The 14,336-nt window shown below is 46.0% G+C and overlaps 1 protein-coding gene and 1 long non-coding RNA gene across 2 annotated transcripts; one reads left to right on the top strand and one right to left on the bottom strand.

Annotated features, from left to right (window-relative positions):
• Positions 1-1,095: 1,095 nt before the first annotated feature.
• Positions 1,096-3,797, bottom strand: LOC142879974 (uncharacterized). The gene is made up of 3 exons (XR_012925364.1): positions 2,479-3,797; positions 1,768-1,874; positions 1,096-1,436 (listed from the first exon to the last, which is right to left on the bottom strand). It is a non-coding gene; the product is annotated as an uncharacterized LOC142879974 (long non-coding RNA).
• A 2,011-nt stretch (positions 3,798-5,808) lies between these two features.
• On the top strand, positions 5,809-13,850 carry prdm1c (PR domain containing 1c, with ZNF domain). The gene is made up of 7 exons (XM_076013446.1): positions 5,809-6,041; positions 7,202-7,426; positions 8,683-8,802; positions 9,613-9,865; positions 11,186-12,210; positions 12,703-12,831; positions 12,993-13,850. The coding sequence occupies exons 1-7, from the start codon at positions 6,027-6,029 to the stop codon at positions 13,542-13,544; spliced, it is 2,319 nt and encodes a 772-aa protein (XP_075869561.1). The 5' UTR covers positions 5,809-6,026; the 3' UTR covers positions 13,545-13,850.
• The last annotated feature ends 486 nt before the right edge of the window (positions 13,851-14,336 follow it).

A 14,336-nucleotide genomic window follows, 5' to 3' on the forward strand; every position in this document is an offset into this window, starting at 1 on the left:
CGCGCGCAAACACACACACACACACACACACACACACACACACACAAAAGCTGGCCTGATAGGAATATAGGTGTAAAGTTCTAATGTGTGAGAGAGGGAACATTCATGCAGGCCACTGAATTGGTGTGTGTATGTGTGCACGAGCGTGCACATCCTTCCCGGATGATGTGTTTCACTGGTGCTCATTACTGCAGTCTGGCTTAGTAATCAAGTGGAAGACAAAACAATGCAAGGTGACTTTTAATACGAGCAGGTGAGGCTCCTGAGGGTCTGACATCTACCTTGGTGACAGCTCCTCTGGACTCGTTGGATTGGGTTGATTATGTCTTCAGTTTTCATTGGTTTGTGTCTTTATTTTGTTCACACAAGGGTTCTGTTTGTCCTACCTTGACATGTTTTCTGTGTTGCTTCCGAAGTACTGACACTTTTGAGGAAGGCGGACGCTCCACCGGAAACATGTCAAGGTAGGACAAACAGAACCGTTGCGTGAACAAAAGAAAGACACAAACGCCTCTGAACTCTTCGTGTAGACATCGATCCGATGGGCTAATGTCAGATGTCTTATCTAGATGACAAATATTTGGAATTTGGCAGCATCTCAATGCATTTAGGCATGTTAGACAGGTTAAAAGTAACTGGCTGAAGTTGAAAGCCAGTGTGACAGTTGACGGTCCTGTCATCATACCTCCAATTGATCATGAGTCGTGGCTACGTGGCCAAGGGGATATCCCTTTTGCTGAATGGTTAGCGTGCATGACTATTACCTGGCAGTCTGGGGTTGGAAGCCCGCCCGGGCCCTCTGCGCCTTGCCACAGCAGCATCAGAATGGGGGACCAAAGGGGATCCAAGTGACTCTTAAATGTGAGGAACACCGTTGTTGGTGGCAGATGGGCTGGTCTGAGTATTTCACAAACTCATTGCAACCATCACTGGGGTTTACAGAGAGTGGTCCCAAAAAGCTGGAAAGGAAAATAAAACCCTACACACAACCTACAACCTTGTAGCAGTGTGAGGTAGACGTAGTCGCTATTTAGTCGTTACACAGAAAACTTTATTTTAATTTAAGTCTTTTTTTTTTCAGAATATATAGTAACCTTTCTGTCTAGGTTAACAAAGACATTTGCCTGTGTCCATGAGCACACTCATCCCTGCTGTGTCGGTATTGGACGGCATTTATCGCAGATCAGAGGCGTCCAAAATGGGGGTCCTCTGAGTACAGTCCTCTACGTGGGTGGCTTACCTTTTGGTTTGAAAAGACATCTGCTGGGTACTGCAGTAGCATTCCTCTCAGCCCTGAAACCCTCATAATAACCACTGGCCTGTCAACAGGAGATCATCTGCCGGGTGAGTGGTGAGAGTTGCCGGACTAGGTGCGGGGCGCAGTGCTGACATTTCCTCACACTGACATTTTGAAATTGAAAACAGCAGGGCAGCCACTACGAAGAAAGACAAATTGCTTGTTTTTACTATTGAGAATACGTCCTTTAAGTCCATGCGTGTGAGTCTATCACGCAATTGAGCAAATCCCAATGGACACGATGCATGTTCATGTCTGTATTAGTGGTTCCTAAGGTGTCAGTCTTTCCTTCCATAGCACTGCGTAATGGGCGGCTAAGGATCACTCAGGGCAACGGAAAATAGACAGGAAGGCAGATGACACTGACAGGCCAGCAAGGGAAAAGTGACACGGCTAAGAGTAGGCTGCTGCGATGAGGAACGCAGGATGAAAAAAAAAACATCTCAGCCATAATGGGTTATAAAACGGACCTCGCAGTGCGGCCGCCTCTACCATGCATCACTGTCCTCTTCCTTGAAGGGAGGTGTCACGGAAGGAGTGGTGCCGCTTGCGAGAAATGACCCCGGGCAGGTAGAGACTGTCAAGCATGGAAATTACAGGACTGGAGACGTGTACTCATTTACGGGCGCCCCAAAGGCAACTACTGCCTCGCTGTTTTCTAGGCATTTACTGTACTATGCCGTCTGCCAACCGTAAAATTCAAATGTTGCTTTTGTTACAAAATGTTTTTTTTTTTTTTTTTTTAAGCAGGAACTCACCTCCTACCTCTTTTTTTTTTTTTTTTTTTTTTTTTTTAAATCTCCCCTTCCTCCAAGTAGTTCCTTCTTATGAGCTCAGTCTTAGGGCTTCCTGATAGTCACTTTTCACACTCTACAAAAAAACTACATGTACAACTCTTGTAAAGGTTTACAGAGGTCTGCAGTGGTTAGCACTGCTGCCTCAAAACCAGAAAGTTTCTGGTGTTCTGGCGTCAGGGGCCTTTCTGTGAGGAGTTTGCACAGTACAACAGAGACCAAAGACAAGCACATCAGAGACACTAATGACCACAACTCTAAATTGTTCCAAGGTGTGAATGTGAGTGAGGATGGTTGTTTGTCTCTGTTTGGCCGTGCGATGAACTGGTGACTTGTTCAGTCTTGCAAAAAAAACACACACACAAACGAAACAAAACGAAACGTTACCTGGCACGGCAGATGGAGTCTTTCCTAAACTGGTTTAGCTACTGTATGTATTTATCTGGAAAGGAGATGATAAGAAGGTGAAGCAAAACTTCAGTTGAAAAATGGAAAAGACCTTGGTGTGAACTGATAACTGAGAATTTTGAGAACATTTCTTTTTTTGGTTTAGTTTTCTCTAAATGTAAATAGCTCACACAAAACTGCTGCCATGGAAGTGTCCATGCGTATCTCCTCATCTGCAGCCATAATTGTAACTGATAGTGCCCTAAACTTGCTGGTTTTGCTCTCATACCTCCCAGCGTTTCCAGTAAAGAAAGCCGTCTGGTCATTTAAAGGAACTTGACTGGTAATGGAACATCAAGACAGAGACGCTTAACTCTCACTGGAGCGGCGGCAAGATGAATAATCTCACTTCACCGAAACTTACGTATTGACAAATGGACGGTGAAGTAGGTCACCGATGTCTTACAAGAGCGTGAGCGCTTCTCTCTTGACGACACAAATTCACACGAACTCCTCAGGATGAGAGAATGCCGCGTGTGGCTTCTGTGGCTAACCCCTGATCGGGCTTTGGAAGACAGTTACCTTTGCTGCAGAGAGCCGCTTTGTGCTGCGCTCGCTTGTCAGTCAGTAAGACTTTTCCATTTGTCATACATGAGTGAATTATATACCCTTTTCGCTTTTTTATTGGCAGTCATTTCACATGTTTCCATAGGTCTTCTCATCACCCTGTCATCCTAAGAATGTCCTGTCAAACATCAGCCAGTCACCTAGCAGCTGTAGCAACACATCTGCCCACAAAATAAAACACCAGCCAACGTAGTCCAGGATGCATCCTTATGGGACTTATTGTCATTTTAGGAATTACTCATACAGTGAAGAGTTCAATGGAACACACCGGGGTGCGTTACAGAGAAAAAAAATAACCGGGCTGGAGTGCAGAAGGCGATGAGCGATGTGACTAAAGGGGGAAAGAGAAAGAGCGGAGTGGCGCGGCGAAGTGGATTTTAAATTACATGGTGGCGCGAGTCAGCAGCTGTAATTAGTAGCTCGGTCAGGTGTGATGAGAGGGACAGGAAGTATAAAAGAAGGACATAACAGAGCAAAACACCGTAGGCACTCACGGCGGAGCGGGTTCTGCTCGCTGCAATGCGGGATGAATTCCAAGGGACTGAGAAAGTGAATGAGAGGAGCATCCTGTTTATTTGGGTCCTGTTTACGAGCCTGATGCTGGTGCTGATCCTTTTCAGGGATTGGTGTTGGGATGTACACAGATCTCCATGTCCCGGTATACATGTTGAAAAAAGTATTCCAGTTTCTGACTATACGACTCGACTATAATGCGCCACAGGAGATCACGATAGTACATTCTGTCTGCCCCCCCCCCCTCCCCTCCAAAAAAAAAGCTGAGAATTCTGTCATTCACAGAACAAACTCTATTTAAAGATTCACAGTCACTTTGTCCACACAAATATTTCTGTTTCAATATAAACTCTGGACATAATGTACAGAAAAACCTTGTTGAGTTCTGCAACAAGATAAGCCACGACATAAAACCAGGGAGAAACAAGTGGCGAGGCACTGATATTCTGATTGTAGTTGACAAGTAATCGGCATTAAACATTCTAGCATGACATTATTGTTTAACGCCATGTCAGTTTTGCTGATGCATCACTTCTCTGGTTGGGTAAATGGCTGCCGGCGTCCATGTTACGCTGTAATTTTGCAATTTGTTTCAGAGTTCCCCAAGCAGCAGTACCAGGTCCTCTAAACTGCAATAGGTGCTGGTCCCAGTTACGGACAAGCAACATACTCACTCTCTCTCTCTCTCTCTCTCTCTCTCTCTCTCTTTCTCGCTCTCTCTCTTTCTCTCACACACACACACAACCAAAAAAATAGGGATACCCTGAAAAACTGTGAGATCGTAATCAGGAAACATAACCCGATGTTACACGTAGGCCTTGTCGGACAGGAATGACTCAAGAACAAGATCACAGACGTGAGATGCGGAGCTGTTGTTCACTGCACGACGCCTGTCACGTGCCGAGCGTGCGGTTTACTGATCAAAAAAAACAAAACTGAAAAACCCCCGGTGGATCTTTGTCGGGTGGCAGCCGGCCAAGTCAAATGTTGTCTTTGGAGGGAAGAGAGAGAGAAGACCAGGGTTAATGCTGGGCCACAGATAAACTTACAGCGTGGTACAAGAATCAACAAATAGTAGAACAGCTGGACACAAGTCTCCTCTAATGTAAAACACGAAAGAAATACATTCCTGTGCGGACCAAAAACAAAAAACATTCATTCTCAGCGCTCCACTCATTGACTTGAACCATCATTCGGATTGTTGCAGCCCAAAGTTCTTTCTTGGATATGGGGGATGACTCGACTGAGTCAGAAAAAAAAAGTGGTAGTGGTAGGTTCTTAAGAAACTGTCTAAACTTTCTGTCCACAAGTAGTCCGCAAGAGTTTTTCAGGAACTGACATGTTTGCGGTGTACCCCGCCTTCACTGAAGCAATCATTGGGCGAAGGGTGGGGATATGCCCCACACGCACGCACGCACACACACACACACACACACACACACACACACACACACACACACACACAGAGCCAGATTGCTGGATTAGCAGTGGCAGATAATGGATAGATGGCTGGATAAGGCTGTTAATGATATCCCTCTGTGCCTTTAGCTTATTGGATGTTTCTGTCAAGCCATTTGACTTATTCAAATCCTGCGAGCGTGACAGTGATGCAATCACTTCTGAATAGAAAGTGAAAAAAAAAACAAAAAAACTTGTTGCGTCGCATCGTACCGTTTCAAATGTTTACGGTCACATTATGAAATGGCAAATGTCACAAACGTCTTTGAAAACGTTTGGCTCGCGGCGTCACCACAAGACCAGACCGAAACATTTCGAAATGAGCCAACGGAGCGGATGCAAAAAGCGCCGCTCTCGGATGACCTCATCTCCTCCCTTGCGAGTGCGTCCGCCACTTTTTGAGAAGGCGGCACAGGTACGCCTGTAGACCGAGTGGGCGGCTGTCAGAAAATGAAGACGTATTCTTGAGATCCGGACATAGCTGTGTGACAGCAAGAGCGCCCCCACATACACACACACACACACACACACACACACACAAACACAAACAGAAGAGAAAAATCCTCACGCCCCAGGGCAGGAGAATGACCCACACACACACACACGCACAGACACTCACACCAAGGAGGAGTCATGGGGCAAAGGGGAGGATGGGGGGAGGGAGCACGAGAGGAAAGGGGAGTGTATTGTTGTATCTGTCTCTCTCGTGCACACACACACACACACACAAGTGCGCACACATTCGCACACACACCCACACACCTTCCCTCCACCCCTTACGAGGAGCAAGAAGAAGAGTTACACACTGGAGGGTTCAGTTGGCCGTCAGTCACTCGCAGGTACACAGGATACTGAGGTCGGGCAAAGAGAGGACGAGCTGCAGACACAAGCCGCAGGTGATCACAGGAAGCGAGCGCATTCAGCGGGGGAGAGCACCAACAGGCTGCCTTATGTGTGGCTTCACAGTAAGTGCACAAAGTCCCTCCAAAATCTTTTGGCTACCGACGGAGCCAGGGATAAAACTGCATGGGCAGCGCTCGAAAAGCAATTCGCCCATTTATTCAGAGACGGGTGACATCAGGGTGAGGAGGTCTGGGGTGATTTTCCCCCAGAGTCAACCTGTTGCACTCGGCCCCCGCGACCAAATCTCGATATATTTTTTCAGAATGCGTTTTATGCTGTGTCACCGAGTGCAGTGGTTTCAAAGTGAGCTGTCGCATGCGCCGAAGCTCTGAGTCAGCTGTGATGACACATTTCACAGAAACTAAGACAGTGCCACTGGCGTTCCATTCGCATTCTTTTAAATCAATTTCTCATGACTAAACATAAAAAACAACCCTTTGAAAACAGGGTAAGACTTAAAATGTTTGCCAGTTTCTAAGGGGGTTGATTTCCTGCAAGGTTTAAGTTTTGGTTTCAGTGCAAGTATGAAATTAGAACCTGTTGTACTGTGTCTGACCAACCTTAGACCTCATCACCCAGACTGACGAAAAAGGTATTTTGACCTCTGGCTTTCAGTGACAAGTCTTTCAAATCTCGCCTTATCCTGTCCTCCTTTCTTCAACCAATTCATCCTATCAGCCGGATTGCTCAGCTTTAATCGGAGCTGTGACAGTAGCAGCAGGCACATGCAGAGGGAGTCCGGAATCGGGCTCTTTGCCAGCTCTCAGACGAGAGGAAGTTTGGTTGATTCACTGGGAGCACTGGCTTCCTTGTGAAAGTGATTTTGCGCCGGGGCTGACGTGCACAGGAACCTCCCTTACAACCCCTGGTTGCGTTTCCGAGAGTCACAGGATGCAAGGAACAGTGGGGGCAACGGGGCAGCGAGCACAAAGTCCCACTTTGAAGTTTGTTTGTCCGGTAGTAGCAGGCGATGGGAAAGTTAAGTTCCCCTGCTGCGTCTCCTCCTCCTCCTCCTCCTCCTTCACATCCCTGACTCGCCGCTGTGTCACATCTAGCACTCTGGATTCTAATTTTAGCCCCATTCAATCTCGACTTCCCTTTGTGCCCCAGCTGTTGTTTGTGTTTTCTGCCGCCCTGAAATTGCGAGATAAAAAGGAAACGAATCGCAAACAACATTTTAAGCCATGTGTCACCCTGCTAAATATTTCTGTTTCTTGTGCAGGCCGCCTTTAAGTGCACAATGTTAACCTCAGAAAAGTCGCCACAGAGCTTGGAGCCACAGGACGAAAGCCTTGTGATGTGGAACGAGGCAACCTTCGAAGAGAAGTGCACTTACATTGTGAAGGACCAGCCTCTGGAGGAAGAGTCAGAGAACAACAGCAAGACACGAGCCGAGAGATCCTTGCCCCGGAACTTGGCCCTGAAGCGGTGCCACAATTCCGGAGAGGTCTGTATGCTTCGGGTTCAACTTTACGAGACTAAGAGAGTAGGGCTATTGTTTTCACTTTTTATGCTTTAACAGCAGGAGGAAGCAATGCCTGTAGATTAAATCCCAGGCGTTTCTTTATGGTACGAAAGAATGTACAGGAGTTGTTTTGAAGCATATGTGCGTCACGCCAACATCCTTCCATCCACGTATCCATCCTCAGACAGGAAGAACCTGACATGCTGTTGTCTAATTTCAGCCCTTCCTCCGTGCTCTGGGTGTGTTCAGGCAAGGAAAGAGGCAAGCACAGCCCGGGGTCTCTATGATTAGTAGCCTCCTCAGGATTCCCAGGACAAAATAACACCGTAAAGGAGAGCAGCAAACCTTGTAGACACCTTTTAGATGACACCTTGACTGCCCTCAGGGGTTGAGCGTTTTAAAGTAAAAGGCACTTTTAGCGCAACCGAATAAATAAGCTGGTATACACGTTGAAAGATCAACCCGGTGGGCTATTCGAGAGTTGGCTTCCTTTCACATGGTTCAAGCTGAGCATCTGCAGATGTACAATATTAGTCAGACGAGATAAGAGGAAGTGGCCAAGACTTCTGCAGCTTCATACTCATTCTGTTTCTCACTATGACCCTCCATTAAAGTATGTCTGGAGTATGTTTGACACAAAAAAGCAAGATATGTTATAGTGATCCTTAAGGTAAGCCCACCTTAATTAGAGCCGTCAGACAAGGGCCAGAGGGAAGGATGGCTGGCACACTGCGGGGGAAAAAAGCTCTCTGGCTTCACATGTAGCAGTGACACACACCATGCTGGTCCTGCATTGGGATTAAAGAGAGAATGTGCTACTGCTGCGTTGGGGGGATTTGAAGCCAGAGCTTGAGGTGCAGTTGACTGGACTGGGAGTGTCCATGACACCCTACACTGCCTTTCACAGCCTGAAGGTGTGGGTTTCACACCTGTAGCTGCAGAACAAGAGTACCGTTGAAATTTTAATAACACAAGAGAAACTCAAGATAGGTCCATTGCTTATTGGCTTATGAAATATTCAGTGTGTGAAGAAACAACAGGGAAAGCTAGTCACAGTCATGTCAAATTCCATTGAGAATGAAAACATTTCCCACAGAATGGCCTGATCCTTTTTTGCTCCAGACCAGGATACCAAGATAGAGATGGAATGCGAGATAGGAGAGGGACTATATTTCTCGAGAATCTCACTCTCACGCTGCTTTCGTGGTATTCATGGTTCACCTTCATCTTGCCGACAGGTGCTTGGAGTGACCAGCAGAGAACTGATTCCCAAGGGGACACGCTTTGGCCCTCTGGTGGGAGAGTGCTACCCCAACGAAACTCTACTGAGAGACGCAAACAGGAAATACTTCTGGCGGGTAAGTCAGTTGCACATAAGTTGGTGGATTTTTGTTTAGGACACATATCTGTCTGAGTGTGTGCGTCTCAAAACCGTTTTACATCCTGTGTCTCCAAGTGGAGACGCTGCTCTTGCTGTGGTGTGGCACAGGTTAGCAGCTGTGGTCGACATTTGACATCCTGTGAAAGTGTGACAATGCATGCAAATGCTTGGGTACCTTCTCAGTGCCAGTACATTACGTACCGTTTTTCATGCCTGTGCACTTTTTTGCCGGCTGTCTGCATGGCTTTCTGAAGTCACAAGCACAGCTGTTTGGTTTCAGTGACGCAGTGGTCCTTCTCCACTTCTCTCAGCAGTGGTATCACTGCCAGTAAACACACCACACACATGCCTGGGCTTCTCCCGACTCACACGCTCTTATTCTGACTAAGCGAGGAAGTGGCTTCAAGCATGAGAACTATTTTTTTTGCAGCATCAGGTATGTTCACATTAAAAGACGTCCTTTAAATAATGCCCATCACAACAAAAAAAAAAAAAAATCAGAAATGTTTTACTTGCCATGACAGGCAAACTGCTATAACAGAAACAATTAAAGAACTGCTTTGTAAACACAACCCTCTTGAACAAATCAAAACCGAAATAGCTCACTGGATGCTGTGACAACTCACAAGTAATCGTACTGTAAAATTGATGTTTGGGTTTCATATCTTCCACAAACAGAAGAACTAAAGTATTGTTACATTTACAGTAAAGGCACACAGTTGTTTCAAATTTGAAGCGCTATGATCAATTAAACCAAGATTAATCCATCTCATCTGATCTCCTTTAGGTCTTTTCAGAGGGGCATTTACTCCACATCCTGGATGCTTTAAATGAGGAGCGAAGCAACTGGATGCGTTATGTCAATCCAGCCTGCGCTGTGGAGGAGCAGAACTTGGTTGCTTGCCAGAGCGGCTCGGAAATATACTTCTACACCATCAAACCACTTTATCCCGGCCAAGAACTTCTGGTGTGGTACTGCCATGAATTTGCCCAGCGCTGCAACTACCCTCCACTGGCCCAACTGGCTATTGATAATACAGGTATGTACGTGTCCGGTCTGTGAGGGACATTTAAAAAAGTGCAAGGTACGGAATTTTTGTACCGAAGTGGGGAGCTTGCATTTCTGTCCGACACATCCCCTGCAAGATCTCTAAATCAAAGCGTCAGCCAACTGACGTGTTCTTTTGTGTTGCTGTTTAAGAATTACTCAGTCACACCTACAGCCCTTTTGTGAAGAGAACAACACAAAGGAGACGACAGGAGCCCTGAAAGCAGAGAGGGTCTGTCTCCAGCTATAGCAGCATTATTTGGGAAAGATGACACCAATTTTGAGACTTTAGACAGTATTTCAGTTTCCCTTTTTCCACTCCCCACAGAATCGCGACTTGTATCTCTTTGACACACAAAGCAGCCGGCTTCCATTCACAAGCACAAAGGGTGCACATGCCAGCGGAGAAACCGCATGCATGCACCAAAACACTCTTTTACACGTACCCGTGCTCACACACGCGGCCGCCTGAGGTGCTGACAGCATTCTGGCACGACTCCCTTATTTATTTGGCTCTTAAGGAGGAAGAGGGTTAGGAAGCACTCCAGTGTGACTACTTGAACTTCCTGACAAGACGACCCGCTGACAGATTGATATCTCACTGAGTGTTGGCTGTTTGTTTGCTAAGAGCTGGTCTCTACAGAGAGGGGGAAGGGTAACGCACTCAGAGAACACATTGGAGATAAGTGCTGTCCTGCGTTTGTATGGTCCTGGTTTTAATTTTTGTGGAAAAGCACAGTTTGCTTGAATCGTTTGAATAAAGATGTTTTTACATCTGGTTTATTAGCTTGTGTTTGTTTTACATGGTGCCTTTTGAGACTTCAAGGAAGAGTTTCTCAAAGTAACGTCAGATTTGATTACAGAAATCATAAACATAAATGTGAATTGTCTTTTATCCCCTGTGGAAAGTCTGTAGGTCATTGTTAACTTTTAGACAAAGGGAAAATCAACCTTTTGTGAGTCCTGTCCTGCTGGTGGTCAGTTTTCAAATGGAACTCAACTCAACTGTACTCACAAACTCTGTGCGCTATCTATATCTTGAACTGACATCTATTGTTTCACATGTAGCATGTCACTTTCAAACAGAACAAGGGCAAGTCTGTCAGGCAGATGATAGATCAAAATTCACAAGCACAAAAGGAACAGGAATGACCGGTAAAGAAGCTGCACAATGATCACAGCAACAAACCTGAATGATCACATGCACACATGTCAGAACTAACAATGATGCAGTTACAATTAAGACCATTTTCTACTCATATAAATGAATTGTTTCAAGCAAAAATTCTCTCTTCTTCTCTTTTCTTCACAGAACAATGCGCAGCTCAGGAGAAGAAGGTTGTAAAAAGAGGACACAGTGTGTCTGAAATCCTCAGACAAGAGCCGATCAAACTACAGAATACCTGCCCCAAGAACCTAAACAAACCTGTACCTCAGACAAACCCCTCTGTATCTTTTCCTTTGTGTCCTCGAGTTGTCTACCCAGTGCAGCCTCAGCCAGAGTCTATTAATGGCCAGAGATATGCTAGTCTGCCATCACTGGCATCTTGTAGCCCTCCAGCTGGCAAAAGGCAAGCTTTAAGGGGCCCTATTGCCTCCAGTTTGCACTTTGAGCCTAATCAAATTCCCGTCATGGCTAAACCTTACCAACAGTCGTCTGGGCCTGATCCCGTCCACTCTGGTCTGAGACCTATTCCCTATCTCATGCCTTACTTTTCACTTGGCCTCAACAGCTTTCTACCTCATTCATACCCATTTTTCACTGATGGACTGAAGCATCACCTACCAATCTCCTCCCATGCACATCCATTTGAGGGCTATCCGTACTTGCTTAGTCCCCCGGCGAACATGCGCCAAAAAGATGCCGTCTTTCCACCAGCCGACACCAAAAAAGGCCGCATTCTTTTACCAGTGAGTGAGCACCGAGAAAACAAGGACCTTGTCTCGAAGACAACAAACTACCTCAGGATGACCTCGCATGAACTGAAAGAGGCCAAGCAGTCACCCCCGAGCAACGCAAACACAAGTGTCACTATATCTGCGACGTCAAGTGTGTCAACCACAGCCACTTCCGTCTGCACCTCTGTGCCTTCTCCTGCGTATGCAGGATGTTCAACGCCAGCAGGAATGGCTGCTGTTTCAGACCACTTCCAAGCAAAACCTATCTCTGCCACTCAGAGTAATACTAAGGACGCCATTGACCTCAGGAAATCAAAACGAGGGGATCAGATCATTGGATACAAGACTCTGACCTACCCTCTTAACAGGCAGAATGGGAAGATCCGGTATGACTGTAATGTCTGTGGGAAGGTGTTCGGGCAGCTTTCCAACCTCAAGGTTAGCATCTCATCCTCATGTTTTTCATCATATGGATAATTTGGGATGGGGATATTTTTTTTTATTTTATGCAATACTTTAAAGGTATTGTTCAGTTGTTGTTGTTTGTATTCATATTTAATGCGACCAAGTGAAGACATATTAAATAGTTGAGTTATGATGATGAGGACACTACAGTCATTCAGTTGCCAGTACGAGCAAGAGTATAGTTATGTTATATCTTTCATGTTCGAGTACACATCCCCAAGAGAATGTCATGGTGTGAGGCAATTCATTCCGTCTATGAAACTACAGAATGGTCACATGGCCATTGGCTTAGTATGAGTGTGATCAGAGGTTAGCTCGGAAAATAGATCAGAACCAAATGGGTGAAATTACAACTATGGGTGAACTATGGCTAATAATTTGAGTCACCATACTAGTGCAGTGAGTCTTAAATTTGATCAGGTGAAAAAAACCTTTATGAACGAATTGCGATTGCGTTGTTTTCAGGTTCATCTGAGAGTGCACAGTGGAGAAAGACCCTTCAAGTGTCAGACGTGCAACAAGAACTTCACCCAGCTGGCCCACCTGCAGAAACACTATTTGGTTCACACAGGGGAAAAGCCTCACGAATGCAAGGTATGTCTACACAGGTTAAAGGACTATGACGGTTTTGTAATTATCCTACCTCTGCTTTTACACTAGTAAATATGTAAATGTAGATGCATTAGTTTACAGGGTATTCATTTTGATTAGTGTTTTGAAAAAGTGCTAAAAATGTTTCTTTATGTTTAACACAGGTATGTCATAAACGCTTCAGTAGTACAAGTAATCTAAAGACCCACCAGCGGCTGCACTCGGGTGAGAGGCCTTACCAGTGCAAACTGTGTCCAGCCCGCTTTACACAGTTTGTCCACCTCAAGCTCCACAAACGACTGCACTCTGGAGAGCGCCCTCACCGCTGTCCCCGCTGCCCCTGCGCCTATCTGCACCACTGCAGCCTCCAGGTGCACCTCCAAGGCTTCTGTCCTCTCTCCCCCTCGGCCTCCCACCGGCACACGCCGGAGGATTTACACCGAGTCAACTCTGAGATCGAACGGTTCGACATGAGCGAGGCGGCGGAGCAGCTTGAGGCCATGGCAGCTGAAGCCAAGGCGGACATGGGGGATGCCGCTGAGCTAGTGAAAAAAATAAAGGCTCACAGTGGCTACGAGGCTGGCGTCAGAGAAGGGACTGAGCTGAGTTTCTACATGCAGAAAGAGCGCTCTGCCAATCAGCTGCACCGCGGCAACCTTCTACCTCTGCATTCAACGAGCATCAAGCAGGAATCAGGCTGCATATCAGAGCCCTAAGACAGCTTTGCTAATCCAGCCATATAATCCTTATAGGTCAACTCAGCAGCTGTCTGTTTGTGCCCTATTTGAAACAAAGCCTTATCTCAAGCGTGGAATGCCTTGCCTATACTCTATAGTTACATGTGAAGAACTTATACTTTACCACCATTGCCTGGGAACAGAACTTTGTTTAATGTATTCATCTTTTTTTCTGTTATTTATTGTTGCTATGCATAGACACCACTGCTATTATTTTGTACCTCTGGGACATCACCATGGAACTCCATGGAGCATGTGATTATCCATAAACAAAGTCTGCCTTTTTGTGGCTTTGTTGCGTGAGTCTTTTTTATTATGTCTGTGTCCTAATTTTTGGAACAAATACTGCACAACCATGACACTACACACAAGGAAACACCGGCGGTTTGTGTGTAGCATGTAAAGTCTGTGCCCTGATGTGGGGAGTTTGTGACGTAGATTAAACATCCTGTTATGAGTCTCAGGATCCTCGCCAGCAAAATGTGTTCAACTCTTCAGCGGGATCAAGTAAGCAAAAGAGCAAACCAAAGCAATTACAGAATACACACAATGTAAAAGCCCACCTCTTCTGTCATTTCCGGGTGGCACCTCTCTCGATAAGAGGGCAAGATGACATTTGTTAACCATCTTGTGCATGAGTGGCAGAGAAAAGCTGAGGAAAGAAAATATTACAACACATCATGGCAGAAGGCCAGACGCGCTCCCCGACACTCTGTTGCACTCCAATGATCCTCGGATTACGGCTGGAAACGGGTGTCAAGTGGCGCATTG

This window comes from Nelusetta ayraudi, unplaced genomic scaffold (genome assembly GCF_046127955.1).
Source record: "Nelusetta ayraudi isolate G7.1 ecotype Tasmania unplaced genomic scaffold, CSIRO-AGI_Nayr_v1 ptg000151l, whole genome shotgun sequence".
In the NCBI taxonomy this organism is placed as follows: domain Eukaryota; kingdom Metazoa; phylum Chordata; class Actinopteri; order Tetraodontiformes; family Monacanthidae; genus Nelusetta; species Nelusetta ayraudi.

Coding starts and splice junctions, on each gene's coding strand:
- prdm1c (XM_076013446.1), top strand. Junction 8,803..9,612: donor ACAGGAAATACTTCTGGCGG/GTAAGTCAGTTG, acceptor GATCTCCTTTAG/GTCTTTTCAGAGGGGCATTT. Junction 12,211..12,702: donor GGCAGCTTTCCAACCTCAAG/GTTAGCATCTCA, acceptor CGTTGTTTTCAG/GTTCATCTGAGAGTGCACAG.